The sequence below is a fragment of the Elgaria multicarinata genome, chromosome 10, assembly GCF_023053635.1.
Source record: "Elgaria multicarinata webbii isolate HBS135686 ecotype San Diego chromosome 10, rElgMul1.1.pri, whole genome shotgun sequence".
In the NCBI taxonomy this organism is placed as follows: Eukaryota; Metazoa; Chordata; class Lepidosauria; order Squamata; family Anguidae; genus Elgaria; species Elgaria multicarinata.
In genome coordinates, this window is record NC_086180.1 from 14,250,747 (window position 1) to 14,274,519 (window position 23,773).

At 43.0% G+C, this 23,773-nt stretch overlaps 2 protein-coding genes across 2 annotated transcripts; one reads left to right on the forward strand and one right to left on the reverse strand.

Moving 5' to 3' along the window:
• Positions 1–347: 347 nt before the first annotated feature.
• On the reverse strand, positions 348–12,555 carry PAQR3 (progestin and adipoQ receptor family member 3). The gene is made up of 8 exons (XM_063136372.1): positions 12,420–12,555; positions 10,871–11,133; positions 9,859–10,021; positions 8,482–8,637; positions 5,982–6,179; positions 4,348–4,438; positions 2,958–3,106; positions 348–2,059 (listed from the first exon to the last, which is right to left on the reverse strand). Exons 2-7 carry the CDS (start codon positions 11,053–11,055, stop codon positions 2,967–2,969), a joined length of 933 nt encoding a protein of 310 aa, XP_062992442.1. The 5' UTR covers positions 11,056–11,133; positions 12,420–12,555; the 3' UTR covers positions 348–2,059; positions 2,958–2,966.
• A 1,650-nt stretch (positions 12,556–14,205) lies between these two features.
• On the forward strand, positions 14,206–14,874 carry LOC134405019 (ras-related protein Rab-8B-like). The gene has a single exon (XM_063136078.1). The coding sequence runs from the start codon at positions 14,221–14,223 to the stop codon at positions 14,872–14,874; it is 654 nt and encodes a 217-aa protein (XP_062992148.1). The 5' UTR covers positions 14,206–14,220.
• Positions 14,875–23,773: the final 8,899 nt, after the last annotated feature.

Below are 23,773 nucleotides of genomic sequence, written 5' to 3' on the forward strand. Positions count from 1 at the left end.
TTCATGAGAAATTAGCTCAACAAGAACCCTGATTATTATTTTTTTAATGAAGAAAACACACTTGTAATCAGAATTTTCTGCTGTGGCTTGAAATATAGTCTGGGCATGTAGATCATGTGTAGTCTCGCCCAGAATCAAGCCTTTCCCATCGCCACCAGGCACAGCAGCGCCTTTACTGTGAATGGAAGTGTGAATGCACAAAGGTCTAGACCAGCCTTCCTCAACCTGGGGCGCTCCAGATGTGTTGGACTACAACTCCCAGAATGCCCCAGCCAGCTGGCTGGGGCATTCTGGGAGATGCAGTCCAACACATCTGGAGCGCCCCAGGTTGAGGAAGGCTGGTCTAGACAAATTCCAGTTAACATTAAAATTTCAATGCGTGGTGATACGTGGAGAGGACAAACCCCAGGCTCACTCTACAGTTAACTACATGTAGTCCCTGTGGGAACTTTTCCCTCACTTTAAGGCCTGCATTCCCTCAGGTGGAAGCTGTCAGCCCAGAAGACCCACCCCGTCCATGTACACACATCTTCACCCCATCTCTTTCTCTCTCCCTTTGCTGTCTGCCACCACTCCTCAGCCCACTCCTGCACAGCAGAAAAGTCCTTGTTGCGGGATACGGAGTACTGATCTGAAATTACTATTCCCCCCATCCCCAGTAGTTCACAAACTTACATTTTTACCAGGTCTCCCTCTGTATCCTGAGACCGCGATCTATTTAAGAAGTATATTATAATGCATACTTACAAGAGTCAGGTGCTCAACCTCTAGACTATTGCAACCTATACATGAACAAAAATCATGCTGTACTAATCTATAAAAAAGCCATTTTCCAAAATCTAAACTTAGACCACAACTACGTGGTTCTGCAATCTTATTATTGAGACCCTGGCTATTGCTCCTGGTAAAGCAGCATCAGGAGGACATATGTAACGGAGAAGGAGTGGACAGGAAGAGAAGCACTTGATTATTTAAGGAATTTATAAGCTGCTCTTTTAGGGCAAGATCCACCTCAACCAGCACACCTTAACAATTCCCCTGCATACCAATTCTCCCCCCCACCCCAAGCTAGGGGAAGTGGAACAGGGTAAGTACCTCTTTCCTCCCACTTCTCCTCCTCCTCTCAAAACACCAGTTTGCTGCAAAATAGCAGCTGGATGTTCAACATGAGGTCTCCACACCACTAGCCAGATACAAAAATGTTCTGGACTGACTGAAACAATAGTCCATTGGTAGTGGACTACGGACATGTTTGCCACTCAGTTCAAAAAAGAGCAATGAGGCAGGGAGTAGCTGCCCAGGCACAAACGGCTGCTCTACATTTGGCAACATGCAAATGTCATCCTCCCAAAAGATAGCTCAGAGCCATTTTGCTTAGCAAAGTAGCAGCAAGCATCTTGATGTGTTGTTTTACTACCTATTATCCTCTGTTCATTTACATACTTTGCAATAGGCAACACAAGGGGTTTCAGTTTAGGCTTCGAACTGAATGGCATTTTAAAGAGCAAACTGGAATCTAAAATTTTGGACGGGAATCAACACCTTTTCCAAAGATAGGATTAACCTGCTAAGTTACCACTGAAGAACGCTGCAGCAGACAGTCATACTGGAGTTCCTTTCTTCTAAAAGAATTTCAAATTCATATTTAAAATTTTACAACAGCAAACATCAGTGCAAGGACACAGAACACGTTAAAAGGATACATCAGACGATCTGGATTTTCAAGTTCCAAGGTGAGGTCCCAGAATGAGAATTTATCACAGGAACTTCATACGCATGCATTTTAGAGAATGTTTCCTCAGCTTATCAACGGTCCTCCGGCAAAGCCTTATTACCATCAGTAGTTCAAATAGTGATCCATCTTTTTATATGGCCCAGTAACATTACCCCGATACAGGGTGACCGCTGCAGCTGTTTCACTGTCCTAAACCCGAACAGAAAGTTATTTGGTTGCTGCAGACCTATTCAATTGCCTTGGGAATGTCTGCTAATATACCAACCCTAATGTGGAGAGGATTCAAAGCAAGCAGGCATTCATTGTCACACCTTCGGTGAAACTCTGAAAAACAAACAAATTCCATTTCAAAAGACTACAAGCACAGCATGATGATCAACCTCTGTTAAAAGGAGCCTTCTTAAGTCAAGGGGGTACTGGGGAAGGTCACTTACTCCGGAGTTTTAAAGCGAAATAAAAGATGGGGGAAGTGGGCTTTATAGTGGGGCGTTTTGGGTCTGGGAAGGTACACATAAGTCGTTGTAGGATGGTAGAGGATGAGGTGGGAGTTTATGCTTTGTCATGAGAGATCTCAGGTAAGCAAACCGTGGCAATTAAGTTGATGCCAACATTTGTCATCTACATACACACACAGCTATTTCAAGGGGGGAGGGTAGCCCACAGGGCGGGGCCAGATTTCAGGGAAGGATTTAGGACTTCAGCGAATAGATGAATAACAGCTTGCTGAGACTGAGCCCAAATACAAGGAAATCAGGAGGACAAAGATTTCATATTTGAAGAAGAAAGTCCGTAAGAGGAAAGGCCAGAAGCTCAGTGGTAGAGCGCATGCTTTGTATATGTGCAAGTCCTACCATCTCCAGGTAGGCCTGGGAAGGACTCGTTTGAAACTGAGAACTGCTGCCTGTCAGTGTAGCCAACACTGAGCTACATGGTATGACTTGGCACGACGCAGCTTTATATAACCAGACTACCGCAAAGGAGCAAAGGCCATTGGGAGAAGAGATGGGCCTTAGTGATCAGAGAGATCCACAAATTATTCTGAAGGGAAGTCTGCGGCATCAGTGAGACACATCCCCACTAACAATGAATAGACAGTTGGAGGCCCTTTCTTTATGAACCTCTGGGCAAGGCGTCCCACTGGCGCCGTTTTCAGACACAGCATAAAGGCAAATTCCCTTCCCACAACAGTCCATCTTCATCTCCTCAACAAAGACCATCATACCTTGGTGTGCTAGTGTGCGCTGTGGTCAAGGCAAGGCTTGCTGTGTCTGTACTGCATGATGTACACGGTAGACTGATGCCACCAGTACAACATCACCACTGCGAGAATGTGCCATACTTGGTGGCTAGAGCCGAGGTAGTTTAGCTGCCCTGTTGGAAAGGAGAAGGTGCGTGCATTAAAAGATCATGTCTCCTATACATCTGGAGCAGATGTTGGTTGTACGCACCAAGGTACCCATTCATATCCACTCCTGTCTGGCTGAAAATGAGTTATTCACCCTACAGATGAACTGCCCAGAGAGCTCCGGCTATTGGGCAGTATAGAAATGTAATAAATAAATAAATTCAGATGCGTGAAAGGTCCCTGAGATAACATTGCTGGAGAACATCTTCCTAAGCAAGTATCTCTGGACAAGAGGGGAGAGCTACCCCTTTCATGTGAGTTTCCAGAGGCATCTGCCTGGCTACTGTTGGAAACATGAATGCTAGGCTACATGGATCTTTTTGGCAACCCAGTTCTTACGATATTTAAAAATGGGTGGGTGGGTGATGGGCAGGGAGATGGCACATGCCATTTTTCTTTACTGTATACCATAGAACACAAAGCAGGCGGTGCGCAGGACAGTAACTCATTCTCACCATGAATATTGGCCTATGACGCATAGATTTCCTGATGCCCACACAAAAGCAGGTCTTTATAATAGTAATATCAAGATCCCCAGACTTCTGTAGGTGACTAAGGCTTCAATCCTATGGTTTCTATGAGGGTATCCCAGAGCCCCCAGGATTCATCAGATCTTCCCTACTGAGGATGGCAGGAGAGATCTGCCTTCAGAAGGGGAGATCAGCTCTTAGATTCTCTCTCACTCCCCATGGAAACACCTGCGGCAGTTCTTTTTTGATGTCATAACTCTGATGGAGACAACAGGTGCAATGGAGGGTGTTCGAGGACAGACTATGGTATCCAAGAATCCACAGCTCTTGCAGCTCCCAGACACAACTCTGACATGGCTACTAATACATGCCAACCCTGGAGTTGCCATAGATCAGTTCCCTTTCTGGGGCCATTTTTCTTTTTCTAAAAATGGCCCTAGAAGGGGAGGAGGAAACAGTAATGCCCCTCTTCCCTCCCTTCTGCTCTGCTAGGACCACACCAGTAGGGCTCTGAAATCATTGGAGGTTCCAACATCAGAGTCCTCCACCACAAGAAGTATGACTGCCCTGCCTGCAGAACAGCCTTTAGAAGCTGCATATATCCACACTGCAATTTGGGGTGAACAACCGTGCTGATTCCTTGGTCGCTCCCACTATTCATTCTTATAGCAAGGTCCAACAGCTCCCAGAACTTCACTGTGTGTGCCTTCAACAATCCAGCAGAGGAATATCTCTACCTGGGAAATATCTTTCTGGGACTTTGGAAATATAGAAGAGAAATGCTATGCCAGCTATCAAGTACATCACAAGCACACGGGGAGCAAATTCCTGAAATAAAGAAAGAAAAGGGTTAGCATTCGTTGTTGAGGTCAGCAAGTTCCAGATCTATAAAAACACCTGATAAGTCAAAGAGTAACCTTCTCAATAGTGTCCAAATGTTAAGTAGGTTCCGAAAACCAGGATGCACCCCAGATCGGCTGGGGAGTTCACATCCCTATATACTTCTGCTTATTTCTAAAAGAATCATACATAACGTACATAATACTAGAACCCGGGGTCATCCCATGAAGCTGATTGGTGGGAGATTCAGGACAGATAAAAGGAAGGACTTCGTCACACAACGCATAGTTAAATTATGGAACTCACTACCACAAGATGTAGTGATGGCCACCAATTTGGATGGCTTTAAAAGGGGGGTGGATAAATTCCTGGAGGAGGAGAAGGCTATCAATGGCTACTAGACCTGATGGTTGGGTGCTATCTCCAGTATTTGAGGCAATAAGCCTGCGTGCACCAGTTGCTGGGGAACATGGGTGGGAGGGCGCTGTTCACCATGTCCTGCTTGTTCATCCCTGGCCAATGGCTGGTTGTTGTTGTTATTATTATTATTATTATTTTTATTTGTATCTCGCCTTTTGCCCAATGCTGGGCTTCAAGGTGGCCTTACAAAGTTTAAAATATACATCGGGGGGGGGGGGGGGGAGGGAAACAAAACCATAAACAATTAAAAAATACACAACAAAATTATAAGACATTAACATAGATGGAGGGCTGGATTATTCTCCAAAGGCCTGCTTGAACAAAAAAGTTTTAGCCTGCTTCCGAAAGCCCATCAAGGAGGGAGCCAGCCTAGCTTCCCCGGGAAGAGAGTTCCAGAGCACCGGAGCAGCCACCGAGAAGGCCCTCTCCCATGTTCCAACCAAGTGTGCCTGTGAAGAAGATGGGACTGAAAGAAGGGCTTCTCCAGAAGATCTCAAAGCACGGGCAGGCTCATAAGGGAGAATACGTTCTTTCAAATAACCTGGACCCGAACCAGTGGTTGGCCACTGTGTGAACAGAGTGCTGGACTAGATGGACCCTTGGTCTGATCCAGCATGGCAATTCTTATGTTCTTAACATGGAAAAGAATGATCATAACCCATGGAACGATCTCTGCAGAAAAAGGGCATGCATGCTTAGGAAAGGAAGGCAAACTGAATGCACCTTTCTTTAGCAGTAGCGCTTGCCCAAACCACACAACAAACTTCTTTTCCCCTTCCTCTTTATTACGCCTCTTCAGTAATCAAACTAACAATGTTGGATCAAAGTTACTGCTAAGAAAACTAGGAAGTTACTCCCATTGTTCCCCAGAAATAATAATTTTGGTACAACCTAAGAACAAGCCATAATAACGTAACTCTGTCTGAAAACGGATGCTCTCTTTTGCTTCATATTGAAAGTAGTGCTGATTTACAGAAAACTGTTATTGTGTAAAAAGAATTGGGATGAAGTTAAAGGATGCAATCCCTAAGCCAGCTACCTGGAAGCAAGTCTAAATAGCCAATGTGGGTGGGTTTGAGATGCAAGGACAGTAACTAGCTTCTTAGCTTACCTGCACAATAGATGCACTGACACCTCCATTGAGCCAAACCCAGTGGATGGTAGGAATGATTCCATAGCCCGACACGGAGCAGAAGATGACGGAGCGTAGCCTGTGCCACTGTTGAGTGAGGTAACTGGGGTGGATCTGAGCAAAGAACACTGCCAAGATCATAGCAAGCACAGTGATCAAATATACTTGACGCCAGTACTGGAAAAGGGGGGGAAAAAGTAGGCAGCCCCTGAGTGATAGCCAACATTAAAAAAAAAAATCATTGGGTCAAGACATAACAAAATCAAATGAAGTGGAGTTTTCTGGAATGTGCCCTAAAGGACGCCCAATAGCTTCAGCTATTGGGCGGTATAAAAATGTAATAAATAAATAAATAATAAATAAGACTTTCAGGTCATGGAGATGAGCCACACCAACTATAAAAGCACTGCCATATTCTCTGGCATATTTTTTTTAAAAAGTGTTTTACATCTTAAGTGGCAGAATCGTTTTTACAAACTTGCAATCTAGTTTTGAAGATTTATTTCCACCATCATCATCATCATCTTTATTACGGTCACCGTCCAGACTTTACACATTCAAAAGAGCAGGGAGAAATTACATACAAATGTGAGAAATATTTATAACCGAATGGAAATCTCTTATAGGCTTTTTGCGGGATCCAGAAAAAAACGATTTGTTTATCTGTGGATTCAAACGAATAAGAAGAAAACTTTAAGATATCAAAAAGAGGGGAATTTCTCATTTTTTGTGATTAAAGAGTAAGAGAACGTATTGTTACTTATTTTTGCTGTGCAGAAAATCAGAAGCCTATTTTAAATGTGTATGTGTTGTTTTTGTGATGTTTGTTTACTTGTTTGTTTTATGTTTGGAAATAATAAAATTTTTATAAAAAACAAAACAAAAGGAAATTTGAAAAATATGCAACAAAACCAATGCTGGAGAGTCCTTATTCTCATAGTATTCAGAAAGAATTTAGCGAAAGCCTCAATTGTGCCTCTGTCCTCTATGTGAGATTTATTTCCATAGTAGGCTGTTCAGTTTGATGGCACAAATTTTAAGTCCCCGATGAACAGGACTCTCCCTCAAAACAACTGCTAATATTATTTGCCTGCAAATGAACCTGTTTTCATTTCTCATTATCAACTGGATTCACAACTTAGGATCAGTTCTTACATTCACATTATACGGAATACATTCTTGTGCATAATATAGAAATCCTGAAAGGTTTTCATATTGAATACGTGTTAGTCCACTCGTATGAGCCTTTTTATTGAGAAAATGGCACACTTCCTGCAGCGCAGCATTGACTGGTAGTTAAAATCCCTTCTACAGGCACAATCAGAATATTGCCAATACCAGCAGATGCCACAAACTATTGCACAGACCTACAGTTTTAAGCAATTTAAATGAGCAACTCATTTACCGAGACAATCAAGGTGTTGGATCAGATCAAAGGCCTATTTAGCTCAGCATTCTGTTCCCACCGTACCCAACCAGATGCCTAGAGGAAGCCCACAAGCAATAGTGCCCTCCTGCTCAAATTTCCCAGCAATACTGAATATATAGCCATCACTATGAGCCGCGGATAGCCTTGTCTGCCATGAAATTGTCTAATCCTTTTTTAAAGGGCACAATCCTATGCATGTGTAGACAGAAAAGTCCTCCAGCTGCCAGCATGCCCCACCCAACATGCTGGGAGTTGTAGGACTTTTTTTCTGTTTAAACATGCATAGGCCTGCACCCTTAATAAACAAAAAACACCAGTTCCTGCTGTTAGGAAAGGTTACTTTGTGTGCTGGCCCATCCCCAATTTCCCCATGCATGCCAGCTCTTGACCTTTGTGCATTTAGCGTGAAGTCATTCAGGTAAAAATATTTAGAAGCTTCTCTGTGATTAGGAACCCTGTTGAAGCAGGGTTCCTGACCAAAGGGAGGCATGTGAGTGTGTTCACCTGAACGCACTTAGAATCCCCCTTCAGACCGCTGTGCTGAATGTGTGAAAGTCAGAAATTGAACTAATGCATGCGGGAAAGTTGGGGCTTATGTGCAAGCCCTCTCCCCATATTAAGACCATACGGGTTCATCCAAACACCTGAATAGCACTAATATTATGGAAAATCAAAGTTTAAGGAGATGCACTGATATTTTTAGCTGAGCATGTTGTTTGTTAACTGGCTGAGCAAAGTGAGGCCTTTGATTGAGCTGATCTGCTTGGCCTTCTTTTTCATTATATATAACATGACATCTTCCTTGAACTTTGTGATACTAGAATTAAATAGGGTCCACTTTTCCAGGACACCGTTCTATGGTTTAATTGGAAAATCAGCTTGATGCCTGCACCTACATTTTAAGAGGAGAGATCTCATTTTGAAAAGCTTATTTTAAGTAAACATAGTATTACTGGAATTTTGAAGGAAAGCTGGGATACCAAAAACTTCAAAGGCAAAGCAACACCAGCAAAGGAAAAGCTACAGCAAACAACAGAAATGCCAACTTACATTATTGCAATAAAATGCGTAAAAGACTCCAGACACATAACAGCCCAGGATACCAATGGAAATGCCTGCATAATCCAATGCCATCCACCGTCGACTGGTCTTTTCTGAGCGATGGCAACAGAAGAGGTGGTACCCTACTGAGCAAAGCATACAGACCTATAAAAACATTCAAACAAATCCATATTAATTTCCTCAGGGACTAATTTCATGAGATCCAAACAATAAGACACCATTTTAAATAGTTGGATTAAACTATATTTGGGGCCCGGGAAGGGGGGGGGGAATATACAAACAGCTGATTGACCACCTGATGTTAGTAGACCATTTTGCTCTGACCTTCACTATTGGGAATCAATAGTACCATACCACCTTCTGCTTGGGATATATCAAGTACTATTACAAATCACTATTATTACTAACAATATTTATCTACTGCTCTGGATTGGTGCAAATAGGAATGAAACAGGAAAAATGAAAGATTAAAAACAGCAAATTAAAATTGTCCAATTTTTTAAAAAGAACAAGTAAAAACACTGGCTCCAATTGGGTCAACATTTCATGCGGAACCACCAGGAGCATGGTCTCCAATGATCTATCAAGTAGCACTGTGACATGTCCTTTGTCCAGATTCAAGCTAGAGAGTAAGGTGAGGGCTTCTCTTATCACCTTTTCTCAAGGGTGATGACACACTTGCCAAGACAAAGAAGCTTGTGCCTCTCCAATTGGGCTACAAACACCTACATAAAGAGCAGGGCAAAACTATCTGCTCTGTTCTACTACCAAGAATCCCCTACCCCATTCTCACTATTCAAAATGACTTACAACAAACAATGGTAACAATATGAAAACGAAGACGGGCTTGACAGATAAAACTTTTTTAAGAAAGGTGGGGGGAGGAAAGAGGAGGGTTCATCACATAGAAGTCACCAGCCCAGCAAGTCAAATGCTTCCCAAAATAATAAAAAGAACGCTTTGACCCAGTGGCAAATACACACAGAAAGGTGCCAAATGAATCCCATGGGGCAAAGTGTTCCATAAACTGAACCCTAACAATATGCCACCCCCTTCCAACATACAGTGGAGTGAAGCCTGTAAATTATTGCTGCACTTTTAAAACTGCATTATGATGTTTTTGTAAGTAGCTTTGGGGTTTTTAAAAAGGAAAATGGGAAACAAATGTTTAAAAGCACAAGCTAAGAGCATTGAAAGCAGCTTCTCCTCCAGGACTGGGGCACAGACTGAGTCCAATCCCTGGTGTCAAGCTGCTGTAAGTGAGCTAGAGTTAGCAGAAGGGCTCCATATTGGGACAGGATGCAAATGTTCTTCCCTGCCTCTTCTCCTTCCCCAAGTTGGGCTGCAGTTTATAAAGGAGCTTACTTGAAAGCAGAAGAGACAAACAGAACAAATTACAAAATCTTCTCTAGAGGCACTCGCTGAAGGCAACACAGAAGTCATGTCATATATGCCCACAGTGAAGAAGAGGAAGAAGCCCAGTAAATGACTCCAGATGTTGACTGTCTCATTGGATAAAATGAATAGGCTGGAAAAAAGAAGAATGAAACAATCATGACTGTCTTGTTCACAACTGAAGCACTTTGTTTAAAAAAAACTTGCGAGCCAAGCCCTATGTTCAAGCTAAGATGGCTGCTACTGCATTCTTGCTTGATTTATACAAGCTAGTCAGTATGCAATTCCTCCACCCTGCCTGTGTGTATATACAGAGAACTTGTTTATACATCTCACCACAGGAAGAGTTCATGCGTTCCAAGGGAGGAAAAACTCTGCTTGGTGGGGGCGGGTGCCGTTGGGAATTGTCTTACGTGGGAATGAGTTGTGTGTGGTGGTGTTATTTATATTTCTGCTGTGTGCATGTGTGAGTGAGTGAATGCATTTTTGCCTTTTAACCTGTGTTTTTGGAGAATAGCCTTGTAATGGTGCAAGAGGGCACTCCAGTTCCAACACTAACTCAGTTTAAGGCAGACTTCCGCAACACACAGCGATTCATATGTGTTGGACTACAACTCCTATCATCCTCAGCCAGCATGGATACACTGGAAGCCCAAGTTAGTCTAAGGCCAGGCATGGATGCACTGCACTTGTGTAATTAGATGGGGGAGCTGGGCTGCTTAAGCTTCTTGCATTATCATAAGAAACAGGACTTCAGGCTCTACCCATCAATATGTTAACAGACAAAAGGAATTACTATATCTCATATAGAAGTACAAATCAGCTTGCTTTGCTCTTTGATTATAATTTAAACACAAGCAGAATAAATATAATGAAACATGTTCACAATCAAAGTTGTGATTGCTTCCTTCCTGTTATTGTTTCCTTATTGTTCAGACTAGTTGGTAGATTTCACTTTGAACCATTTGGATCAGTTCCAAACCTTTTTAAACACAGCCTGGAAGGTAGGTATGCTCTGTAGCCATCCGTGATATAAGGATTGTCCTTAAGGAACACTGGAATCTGTTCATAGGTGTACAAGCGAATTCCTCGAGGGACCAGAATAGGCCAGTACTGGTAGCTTCCTAGCTCAATGTAATGAGCACTCTTCAGGAGTTTCTGATGCATTTTAGTAGTGTTTCAGTCACCAACCAACACAAGGGTAAGATGAGTAGTACAAGGCATTTGGACGATGCTACAGTTTATCTGCAAACAGACCAAGACAAGACATACAGTAGCTTAATATTTAATATTATTATTATTATTTATTTATATAGCACCATCAATGTACATGGTGCTGATATAGTACAAAATATCCAGCCCCACCCTTCACACATCTGTCAAAAAGCAGTTCTCTGTGAAGTACACAACAGATATTGTGCAACCAGAGCAGCGGAAAAGGGTATCTTATCAACTCGAGATACCTAAAGGGTTAATGATTAGCAACTCTTGGGGGAAAACCCAAACAAATCCACAGATTTTTATCTGTGTAGATAAAAATCACACATTAGAGAAGACTAAGTGCCAGGTAGGACAATATTCAAACAAGCAGACCTACCCTATAACCAGGAATCAAACCCTAGAAGAAGCTTTACCAAGGAAGTATGTCAATTGGGGTGGGGAGGGGGGGGAAGGAAACCCAGCCTTAAGGCAGTGATAATCACACACAAACACACAACGTATTTTGAACAAAAAGATCCCCTATATAATGATCATCTTGGTTACTAAAACTCCTATGTTTGAGGAGTTGAAACCCATTCCAACTCCATGAGTAAAGGGATGGTCTCTCAGGAGCAATGCAGCAACCAGCTGAGTATTTATTACACTTACTTGCAGAAGCAAACCACCCACCCACACAACACACAAGAAATAAACACACACACACACACAATTTTGCAGAGGTGTAACCGTTAGTAAATTAACAGTGAAAATGACAAGGAAACTTGTGGCACCTTAACGAAGTGGGCTATAGTCCATGAAAGTTTATGCCAGAATAAATGTGTTAATTTATTCTGGCGTAAGCGTTCATGGACTGTAGCCCACTTCATCAGGTGCAATGAAAGGACCTGCCAAAATGGACAGCGTCCACGAAAGCTTATGCCAGAACAAATGTGTTAGTCCAGGTGTCATGAACCTCTTTCGTTTTTTTAAGGAGTGGAGTGCAGTGGAGGCTGGTGGCTCCAATGTCGCTGGGGTTGTGAATCGGCTCCGGGTTTCAGTCAGAACTGCAATGGAACTATCCAAGGTGCTGAACCCATTTTGGGGATGGGGTTCAGCACTTCTGAGAGCTCCTTTAGAGTTGTGACTGAAACCCAGAGTGGATTCACAGCCCCACTGACATCGGAGCCACCCGCCTCCACTGCTGTGCGTGTGCTGTGGGGGGAGAATAATGGGCTCAAATATTACGGCCATTAAGGTACAAACTGACAAGAAGGGCTCCTGTACTACAGCCATTACAGTAAGAGATAGTCCCTACCGCCGTCAGCACCCACCGCTTATCCCGGTCGCTGCCGCCGCCTCAGCCCTTCACGCATCATGGCGAGAAGGGAAAGGGGCCCGGCTCCTTCTCTTCCCGCTACAAGAAACGCTCACGCCGCTTGCCGACGTCCTCGCTTGCCGGCCGGGCCCACTCGGATTACGCAATCACCGCGCGACAGTCACGCAGCCGCTGTGTCGCAAGTCGGGGCAGGCGGGCGCGCCAATCAGGCGCCGCCGCTCTCCTCCCGCCCATCAACTGTGCACGTGCTGAAGCGCCTGCGTGCACGCGCGCCCCACGCAAAAGGACAAAGCGAGCGAGTGAGGCGAGGCTGGCTTTAGCGATGCGATCGCGGGCGGCATGGGGAAGCACGCATGCGCATAAAAGAAGGGCGCGGTTGTAGCGGCACTTAACGGCCTCTGGGTTTCGAATTTAAATTCTCAGGGAAAAGCGGGGGGTGGGAGCAGGAGCAAGGTTATCAGTCTGATTGGTTGAGCCTCCTCCTTTTCTGCACCGGTTGGTTCATATTTTACCCCAGAGACTGACTGGACACACACTTTGCATACAAATAATATAAACTGGTTTCAAGCTGGTTTACCCAAGGCTGTTTCCATTGGGAGTCCTCAGCATGTCCTAAGCAGGGTGGCCACTTTTGACCGCCAAAAATGAAGACACTAAAGTTTAAATAGAAATACAGTCAGTACAGCCCACCATAGTGTGGAAGATCTGTGGGCATAAGTCCTGCTTGGAGTAGATGGATTGAAATGAATGGGACTTCGGTTATTTATTTATCACATTTATATCCTGCCTTTTTTCCTCCAAGGAACCCAAGGCGGTGTACATAATCCCCCCCCTCTCCATGTTATCCTCACAACAACAACCCTGTGAGGTAGGTTGGGCTGAGAGTCTGACTGGCCCAAAGTCACCCAGTGGGTTTCCATGGCAGAGCGGGGACTAGAACCCAGATCTCAATACTCCCAGTCCAACACCTTAGCCGCTACACCACACTGGTTAGTCATAACTAACAAGCCCCTTTCATTTTAATGGATCTACTATAAGTATGTTAGATTTTCTCTTTTGTGTCTTGCTCAGTCTGCTGTCCCAGTGCTGTTGCTGGGCAATTTCAAGGGCCTGCTTTCCCTTCTGATGGTTGTTTCTAACAGACTCGGCAGCCCTTCAGACAGAATGCCTTCAAAATAGAAGAGTCCCCAATAAAGGACTGTCCTCTGTAAAAGAGGACACTTGGACACTTTAGTCCTTATTGGTAATCCTGCCTTCACTCATACCCCCCCTCCACAGCAGGTTTAATCCCTCCCCCCAACTCAACTCAAGATGTAAAAAATCACCCCCCTGCACCTCCACTCCTGTGGCAGAGAGAAATTTGGACTATGAAATACAAAGATGGAAAGTCGGCTGCCAAGGGCCAGATGTTATGGCCTTATAAATTACGATGGAGTGATGCTGCCAGCTGTGCTACATAACCCAACAATTTTTTAATATTCTGCCATGCTGTATTGTCCAATGCCACTGCTCTGCCAGTTCCAGCCACACGTAATGATGGCTTTCAGATATTTTCAGCAATCAATCATGCACTCATGTGAATGTTATGAAAATATTCTGTTCCTTTATTGATAATAACAGCGTTTTTTTTCTCCCATATCACCATTTGCAGCAATGGCTTCCTACTGCAGTTGTATTACACATTATGTGGGGAATGAAATAATTTCTTCCACTTTCCTACTGTACCTATTTAACACATACAGTACCTAGCACTCTCCCCCGCCCCCCCGGGCTCCCCGCCGCCAGTCCCAGGGAAGATGGAGAACACCTACGACTATCTCTTCAAGCTGCTGCTCATCGGCGACTCGGGCGTGGGCAAGACCTGCCTGCTCTTCCGCTTCACCGAGGACGACTTCAACAACACCTTCATCTCCACCATCGGAATTGATTTTAAAATCAGAACAATAGAACTAGATGGGAAGAAAATCAAGCTACAGATATGGGACACTGCAGGACAGGAAAGATTTCGCACAATCACGACCGCATACTACAGAGGAGCCAAGGGAATAATGCTGGTATATGATATCACAAATGAAAAGTCTTTTGACAACATTGAAAACTGGATAACGAACGTAAAAGAGCATGCAACTTCAGATGTAGAAGGAATGATCCTGGGTAATAAATGTGATATGAATGAGAAAAGGCAAGTTTCGAAAGAAAAGGGAGAAAAGCTAGCAATTGATTATGGAATCAAATTTCTGGAGACAAGTGCAAAATCAAGCATAAATGTGGAAGAGGCTTTCTTCACTCTTGCACGAGGTATTATGACAGAACTCAACAGAAAAATGAACGACAACAGTTTAGCAGGTCCAAGTGGGCCAGTGAAAATAACAGAAAACAGCTGCTTTGATGAACTCCTAATAATAGACTGCAGCATACCTAGAAAAAAAACCCTTTTCCTGCTTCTCTGAAAGCACAGGCTCACCAGCCTCAGAGTTGACTTTTTCTGAATGTAGGTTGTTGCCTTTCTGCTCTTGTGTACAGAAAATGCCCCCTAATGGCTTATGACATTTTTATTCTGTTTTTATTTTCATTTTACCTTGTACACTGCTCCGAAATTTTTTCAATGAGGAGCGGTATATAAATATTCTAAATAAATAAATAAATAAATAAATAAATAATAGTTCACACAGTGACCACAATCCCATGCACTCATGTCTTCAAGGAAATCCCAATGAAATCAGAGGGAGTTTTGTAGAAATATGTGTACGATTGGGCTGCAGATGTAGGAATTTAGGAAGCTGTTTTATGCCAAGGCAGAAGATGATTTGTCTTCTTGCCCAATGTTGTCTTCTCTGACTGCCAGCTGTTCTCTAGAGCCTTGACAGCAATCATTCACATCACCTGCTACCTGATATCCTTTAGCTGAAGATTCAGGGGATTGAACCCAGGACTTTTTGAATCCAAAGCAGGTGCTCTGCCATTGAGCTACAGCTCCTCCTCACCCCAAGTTTTAGTATTTGTTTACTTGTGATGTATAGGATTTGTAGGACTGGATTTTTTTTAAAAAAATGTGCTATATTAGTTTTAGCACATCCTTACCAATAACGTTAGTTTTAAACCATTATCATCTGTAGTGAATTCTCCAAATGTTCACTTCTCTTCTCTTCCCAAGCCAGACTTCCTATGAAGACCTTCTGCAGGAGATCTCCAAACCTGGCTATTTTGGAGTCAGACCATATTAACCAGCTCAGTAAAAGTTTTCAAGCTCCAAAACTGTGTAGTGAACATTTGAGTTAGTCATGCATTCCACCAACTTGTGTTTTTGTTTTAAAGTGATGCACTTTGATACTTTCCCAAAGCGTTGGCCTGCCCTCAAGTGCTCCGTTGTCTCACAATGCCATGATAGTGCCCATTTAGTTTTATGCATTTGGGGGGGCATCCCAACCCTCAGTACCTGGTTTGCTCTGTGGTAGATATTATTTGTAAAAAGCCCCCCTTACCTTTAAACTCTTTGTTTAAAAAAAGTCCCCCCCCCCCCCGCCGCCGATGAGCAAACCCTAATGTGTCTGAGTAGAACCAAGATGAATGTGCTAGGTCAGGGGTGGTGGAATGAGGAAGTCCCTGAAAAGCTGGGGTTGTGGCCAGGGTTGAACCCGGTCCCCACATATAGTGCTGGGAAAAATCTATTTATTTATTTATTGCTTTTCTATACCACCTGCCACGACACAGGCTCTGAACCCCAGACCTCACGTCTGCCACCACTTATTATGGGGCGACACAGGCTCTGAACACCAGACCCGGCCGAGGCTACTCCCTGCTCACACCAAGCACCACCACTTGATACATCTGGGGCAAGGGATAAAGCCCACCTTCCTCCAAACTATGTGGAGAAAGGGGTTTAAAATGGAGAAGGATTTTAATATATATAATAATGCGCTGTGAGTTATATCTGCTTAGGTGAATGATTGTCAGAGTGGGTGCTGAATGTGTAAACTTAAGATGATAAACGCCAAACAGACACGTGGGATTTTTGTGGTAGTTTTAAAACAATCAATCAAAATTTATTTTTAAAAGTTCATAAGCTTTGTTTCAAATAACATTTAAAAACCTTTTTGAAACCTTCCATACAATCCTGTCACTCTCACATTCGCGCTTTCCTTTTTCTCACACAATCATTCTTGAACTTTTCTTTATTATCAGTATTGATTAATATACTTCCACTACGTGCACACCATACTCTAAAGACACCACTCACTACACTGACTCTCAAATTTCCCAGGACTTAAGTACCATAAATACAGAGAGCACTACAGACTCTAAGAGTACCTAACAAGTCTCCCTGAAAAGGTTCTCTCCAAAAGAACCTCTCTGAAAAGAACAAGAACAAGAACTCTCCATCCCCTGAGTCCTTCCCTTATATATCACTCCTCCCCCCTCCCAAGACCTTCTAACTCCGCCCACTCAGGCCAACATTCTACAAACCACAGACTTACAAACTGCAGACATACATTTGGAATTGACTTGTGGGGTGTAATGCCACATATTCCCCCCCTTTTTAAAAAAAACCCGAGTATGGGGCTGGTTTAATACCTGGACCTGTACATAGGGTTTAGGGAAATAAAATAGTTAAACATTTATACATAACAATTAATAGTAATAACAATATATATATACATACAAACCTCTTGGCAAATCAAACTAAGCATAAAAACCACATTTTTATTAGTCCACCTTTTGGCTCCAATTTTAAAAGTCCAGGAGCATCACAATGTCCACAACAAAGTCTCACTTTACTGGTGAACTGGATGATTCCTGGCGAGACAGTCCGTCCGCAATGATGTTCTCCCGACCTGCTACATGCTGGATCTCTGCGTTGAAGCTCCAGATCCGCCACGACCACTGCTGCAAAAGTACGTTGTGGCTTTCCATGGGTTGCAGCCACAACAGTGCTCGATAATATGCTCGCATGATGAACCGCTGTCCCTCCACGCATGCCTTGACTCTGTCCATAGCCCAAACGATGGCCAGACACTTCTCTTGGACAGCAAAACAGTCCCTCTCTCTGTGTGTCAATTCTCCGCTGGAATAGGCCATGAGATGCCCCACATCGTCCACCGTCCGCACCAGCCTTGCTCCAGACCTCTGAAGCGTCTGAGGTCAGAACAAACTTCTCTTTTACTGCCTTTGGTACTCTTCTATCCACCCTATAAGCAGATGTCTTAATAGGGGCATAGGTTCCAGTCTTATCCCGAACAATGCAAGGTCCCTCCCAGCTTTTCCTCATAATACTTAAGGGACCAAGTACATTCCTCCCTAGCATCAGCTCAAAGGGGGAGAATTCAGTGGAGTCCTGGGGAACTTCATGACAATCAAAGAGAAAGTAGGGCAATTCTTTGTCCCAGTCAAAGGGATAGTCTGCCGCATAGGTCTTAATCATCTGCCCATTTGTTTAGGGGTGGAAAGCAGTGGGTGTTATATGTTTGACACCACAACACCTCCACAAACATCTTGTTACATCCCAGAGAAAAGCTGAGCCTTGATCCCTCAAAATTTTATGGAGGAAACCCCAGCAACAAAATATTTTTACTAGGGCTTTTGCTACTGACGCATCAACATTTTGAAGGGCTTCAGCATTCGGGAACCTTGTGGCAAAGTCTATTATGGTCACTTGAAACCTTTTTCTGGTCTGTGTAGGTCTAGGGAAGGGTCCTACCAGGTCCAGTCTTATTTTTAAAAAGGGTTGGTTGGTAAGTGGTAGGGGATTTAGGGGAGCCTTGACCTTGTCCCTAGTTTTCCCCACCCTCTGGTAACTCTCACAGGACTTGTAAAACTCTGTGACTTCCCTAGAAATATTTGGCCAGTAATAATTAGCCATCAGTCTTTTCCGGGTTTTACCTATCTCCATGTGGTCTGCCAAAAAGGAGTCGTGAGCTAATTTCAGCAGCTGGTCCCTATATGGTATTGGTACCACAAGCTGCTTTTCAGCCCCCCAACTTCCTTGTTTCTTCTTGGGCAACCACTTTTGGTATAGGAGTCCCCGATCCCAGAAAACTAGTTCTTTCTGAGCGTCACTAAAAGAAGTTTCTTGTACCTCAGCTTTGGATCTTAAAACTTCCAAGCTGGGATAATTTCCTGTGTTTAAAGCAAACGTGGTATCAGTTTTTGCAACGATGTTTCTTGGCTCAGCAGTTCCTTCAGCTGGGTTGCTAGGCAACTGCAGAGGCATGCCCTCAGCATTTCCAGTTTCGCTGCAATTCTCTGACAAGCCTTCCACTGTTGCTTGTGAGCGTGTAATAATAAACACTTTTCTACCTTCTAACCCCATGATATCAGTACCTAGGATAAGAGGTTCTTCTTGCCAGGAATTAACACCTAAAATACATTTCCCTGTGACTCCCCTCCATGTAACTTCCATCTCGGCCACAGGAATTTCAATTATGGGCCCTGTCACAGGTTTGATGTTAATTTTTCTGTGAGGAATAATCTCCTCCCTCATCACCAGATCTGCTCTAATCAGAGATAAACAAGCTCCAGTATCTAGAATAGCTCTATGCTTTTTACCATTTATTAAAACATCCTCCCACACTAATGTGTAACACTGGGAACTTTGGGAATGTTCAGCATCTTTATTTATATCCACTCTCTTTACTGAGGTACTTTTCTCTTCCCTCAGCCTGGGACATTGTGGTCTAATATGCCCCACCAACCCACAATGAAGGCATGTGAGGTCTGTATTTCCAAACATAGGTTTGGTGGTGTTTCCCGCCTTTTCTGTTGGCAACTGATTTTTATTTACCCCCATTAGGTTTATACCCTGGTTTAATATTATTTTCTTTAGTAGACTTGCTGGTCATATGATAGCCCCGGTTTAAGGAAAATTGATCAGCCAGGGAAGCTGCATCTTGATAAGTTTTCGGGTCTCTATCTCTCAACAGCAATCTTATTTCTTGAGGGATTTGAAAAATTAATTGATCTTTAATCATCAGATCAACTAAATCTTGTTTGGTTTTCACCTCAGCGCAGGTGATCCATTTCTCAAAATGATCTGCTAACTTGTGTCCCAACTCCACAAAAGATTTGGATGACACAGCGTTATGGCTTCTAAATGTCTTCCGGAAATACTCAGGCCCATAGCGAAATCTTTTATAAACTGCTGTTTTAAATGAGGCAAAATCTAAAGCTTCCCCCACAGGAAAACTGTTATAAATTTCAGCCAGGTCTCCCTTGATCAAGTTAGGGATAAACTTCATATAATCTTGTGGCTTTACTTCCCATATCATGGCTGCCTTTTCAAAGGTATTGAAGAAAATTTGGGGATCTTGCCCCTCAACATAAGGGGTAAAGTCTTTAGGAGATAATTTGGGAGGTCTAGCCCCTTCCTCAATTCTCCTCTGATCTTCCCGCTCAAATTTTCTCTTTTCTAAAGCAAGTCGCTCTAGCTCTCTATCTTTTTCTCTTAATCTTATTTCTGCCTCACGATCTTTTTCCCTCAGCCTTTCTTGTTGTTCTATCTCAGCTCTCTTCAATTCTCTATCAGCCTCTTGCTGTTCCAACTCAGCTCTCTTCAACTTTATTCTTTCTAATTCAAGTTGTCTGTCAGCTTCTCGTTGTTCTCTATTAGCTTCTTGTTGTTCTCTTTGTTGTTTTATTTTCTCCATTTCTAGCTGAATGTATTGAGGAGACATTTCCACAGGCACTTGCCTCAGAGGATTTACCTCAGTTTCACCTGCAGCATGAACTCTGTAATATTCTATAAGAGCCCATTTCATTTCATCAACTGACTTTCCTTCAGTTGGCAAATTTAAACGTTTACATCTGTCCGACATAGCATCTTTCTTCATCCCTAAGATCTCCATCGTTATTAGACAGAGACTTAACCTTAATAAATAAAATGGTACTGTGAGTTTTCAATTGAGGTCAGGAGCGGTAAACTTGATATTTTATAATATGTATCTTACCACAGACAAAAATAACCTGTCAGAGAATTGTATCAGCGCAACCTCTGACTTAGGTAATATGTAACTTTCACAGCTAAGGACCTCCGGGGTGCTTTACAGTAACCACCCTCTGTCCTCACAAATAAAATCCTTTTTGACTTCTGTCACTATAAATGAACAGAGTCTACTTCGGATCCCGACGCTGCCACCACTTCTTATGCCACGACACAGGCTCTGAACCCCAGACCTCACGTCTGCCACCACTTATTATGGGGCGACACAGGCTCTGAACACCAGACCCGGCCGAGGCTACTCCCTGCTCACACCAAGCACCACCACTTGATACGCCTGAGGCAAGGGATAAAGCCCACCTTCCTCCAAACTATGTGGAGAAAGGGGTTTAAAATGGAGAAGGGTTTTAATATATATAATAATGTGCTGTGAGTTATATCTGCTTAGGTGAATGATTGTCAGAGTGGGTGCTGAATGTGTAAACTTAAGATGATAAACGCCAAACAGACACGTGGGATTTTTGTGGTAGTTTTAAAACAAACAATCAAAATTTATTTTTAAAAGTTCATAAGCTTTGTTTCAAATAACAACATTTAAAAACCTTTTTGAAACCTTCCATACAATCCTGTCACTCTCACATTCGCGTTTTCCTTTTTCTTACACAATCACTCTTGAACGTTCTTTATTCTCAGTATTGATTAATATACTTCCACTACGTGCACACCACACTCTAAAGACACCACTCACTACACTGACTCTCAAATTTCCCAGAACTTAAGTACCATAAATACAGAGAGCACTACAGACTCTAAGAGTACCTAACAAGTCTCCCTGAAAAGGTTCTCTCCAAAAGAACCTCTCTGAAAAGAACAAGAACTCTCCATCCCCTGAGTCCTTCCCTTATATATCACTCCTCCCCCCTCCCAAGACCTTCTAACTCCGCCCACTCAGGCCAACATTCTACAAACCACAGACTTACAAACTGCAGACATACATTTGGAATTGACTTGTGGGGTGTAATGCCACACCGCCCAATAGCCGAAGCTCTCTAGGAGGTTTACAAAATCTAGTAGGTCTTGGGCAGAGGCTGGCAGAACCTGGAATTAATTGGCTTTTCTGATCTCAGTACTAGTTACTTCAGAATATAGTTTTACTAGTCACTTAGAGCCCGTTTGGTAGCCCTACAATTGCTTTCACTTTATTATCAGTTGCCCAAAGTTCATTTTCTTCACAACTTCCAGCAGATGTCACTCTGTCACTGCAGAATTTCCATTGAAGCACCGTTTTCACTATGAGAAGAATAGAGGGGTTTCATAGTAGTCTGTTTTGGCAACAAACCCCACAAAGAGTCTGATGAAGACTTTATTGTGGCAGAAGCATTTGTGGACTAGAACTCACCTTGTTGGATATAGTGGGCTCAGCCCAGGAAGATAAATCTGTTAGTCTTTAAGATGCCATAAGACTCTTTGTTGTTCGTAAGAAGACTGTGATGATTTTGTTTGAAATTTTATTTGAAAATTTGGGCTATTTAGAGAACCCTTTGGTGTTTGCTTCCAATTAAAACTTCAGACAGATAAGAGAGCTGAATTCTTCATTTTGCAATACCAGAGCAATTCTTCATAATCCAGTTCATATATTTTTTTAAAATGTAAATTAAGTCAGAATGTAGGACTTCTAGAAATGATTGGCTATTGTCCTAATCTTTCCAGGAATACAACTACTTTAGTTTAGAACTAGATTCCAAATTTAATTGAAGTTGGGCTCTTCCTGTGCATAGACTATATCCCTTATGTACCTGCCAGCTTCCTAGCTAGCCCAAGCAAAGCAGGCTGACTACCAGTAGGATAATATCTCACAGTAATATCACAGTAGGATATTAATCTCATGTCAACATGGTGAAGTGTGTTGATAGAGTCCTGGGTTCAAATTCTTCCTTAGCTGTGAAGTGAACTGGGTGATGTTGTGCAAGTTAGGCCTTAGCTAGACCTAAGGTTTATCCTGGGATCGTCCCAGGGTCGTCCCTGCCTGCTCCCGGGATATCCTGTGTGTCATTTACATGAACAGGGACAACCCCGAGACGATCCTGGGATAAACGTTAGGTCTAGCTAAGGCCTTACTCTCTACTTCACAGGGTTGTTGTGAGGATAAAATCAGATAATCTACTGTATACCTCCTGAGATGAAGAGCTGAATAAAAGTATGATTTAAATGTATTGCTGACAGTGTGGTTGCTATGTTCTTATATATGACAGCCATTGTTGTAACTAAGCATGGATGTGCCTGGGCTGTTAGTGGAATTATTTATTTTATTTCGAATATTTTGGGATCATCCCTCTGCTTAATGAACAATCATGGCAATGTAACTCCCCACAACAACAACAACAACAACAACAACAGTACAAAGGATACATAAAAATTAAAAGATCTAAAACTTTTTTTAAAAAACTGGGGATTAAGAATAATTAAGCCCTAAATTGTTTGGGTCCAGGTTACCTATGAGATCGCCTCTCCCATACAGTCTGCCCCGCGCACTCAGGTCCTCTGGGGAGAACTTACTTCAGTCAGCCAAAACTAGGCTGACATCAGTTTCCCAGAGGACCTTTTCTCAGTCCTGGGCCCAGTGCTCTTCAACATTTTTATTAATGATTTGGACGAGGAGGTGCAGGGAATACTTATCAAATCTGCAGATGACACAAAATTGGGTGGGATAGCTAATACCCTGGAAGACAGAAACAAACTTCAAAGTGATCTTGATAGGCTGGAGTGCTGGGCTGAAAACAACAGAATGAAATTTAATAGGGATAAATGCCAAGTTCTACATTTAGGAAATAGAAACCAAAGGCACAGTTACAAGATGGGGGATACTTGGCTCAGCAATAACACAAATGAGAAGGATCTTGGAATTGTAGATCACAAGCTGAATATGAGCCAACAGTGCGATATGGTTGCAAGAAAGGCCAATGCTATTTTGGGCTGCATTAATAGAAGTTTAGCTTCCAAATCACGTGAGGTACTGGTTCTTCTCTATTCGGCCCTGGTTAGGCCTCATCTAGAGTATTGCGTCCAGTTTTGGCCTCCACAATTCAAGAAGGATGCAGACAAGCTGGAGCGTGTTCAGAGGAGGGCAACCAGGATGATCAGGGGTCTGGAAACAAAGCCCTATGAAGAGAGACTGAAAGAACTGGGCATGTTTAGCCTGGAGAAGAGAAGATTGAGGGGAGACATGATAGCACTCTTCAAATACTTAAAAGGTTGTCACACAGAGGAGGGCCAGGATCTCTTCTCGATCCTCCCCGAGTGCAGGACACGGAATAACGGGCTCAAGCTAAAGGAAGCCAGATTCCAGCTGGACATCAGGAAAAACTTCCTGACTGTTAGAGCAGTACGACAATGAAATCAGTTACCTAGGGAGGTTGTGG

What these genes read in the sequence shown, in the direction of transcription:
- PAQR3 (XM_063136372.1), bottom strand. Translation starts at nt 11,055, where the DNA reads ATGCATCAGAAACTCCTGAAGAGTGCTCATTACATTGAGCTAGGAAGC. An exon ending in TCAGTGCATCTATTGTGCAG is followed by an intron (nt 4,439 to 5,981) that starts GTAAGCTAAGAA and finishes TCTTTATTTCAG; the next exon opens with GAATTTGCTCCCCGTGTGCT. An exon ending in CCCAGAAAGATATTTCCCAG is followed by an intron (nt 3,107 to 4,347) that starts GTAGAGATATTC and finishes CCTTTCCAACAG; the next exon opens with GGCAGCTAAACTACCTCGGC.
- LOC134405019 (XM_063136078.1), top strand. Translation starts at nt 14,221, where the DNA reads ATGGAGAACACCTACGACTATCTCTTCAAGCTGCTGCTCATCGGCGAC.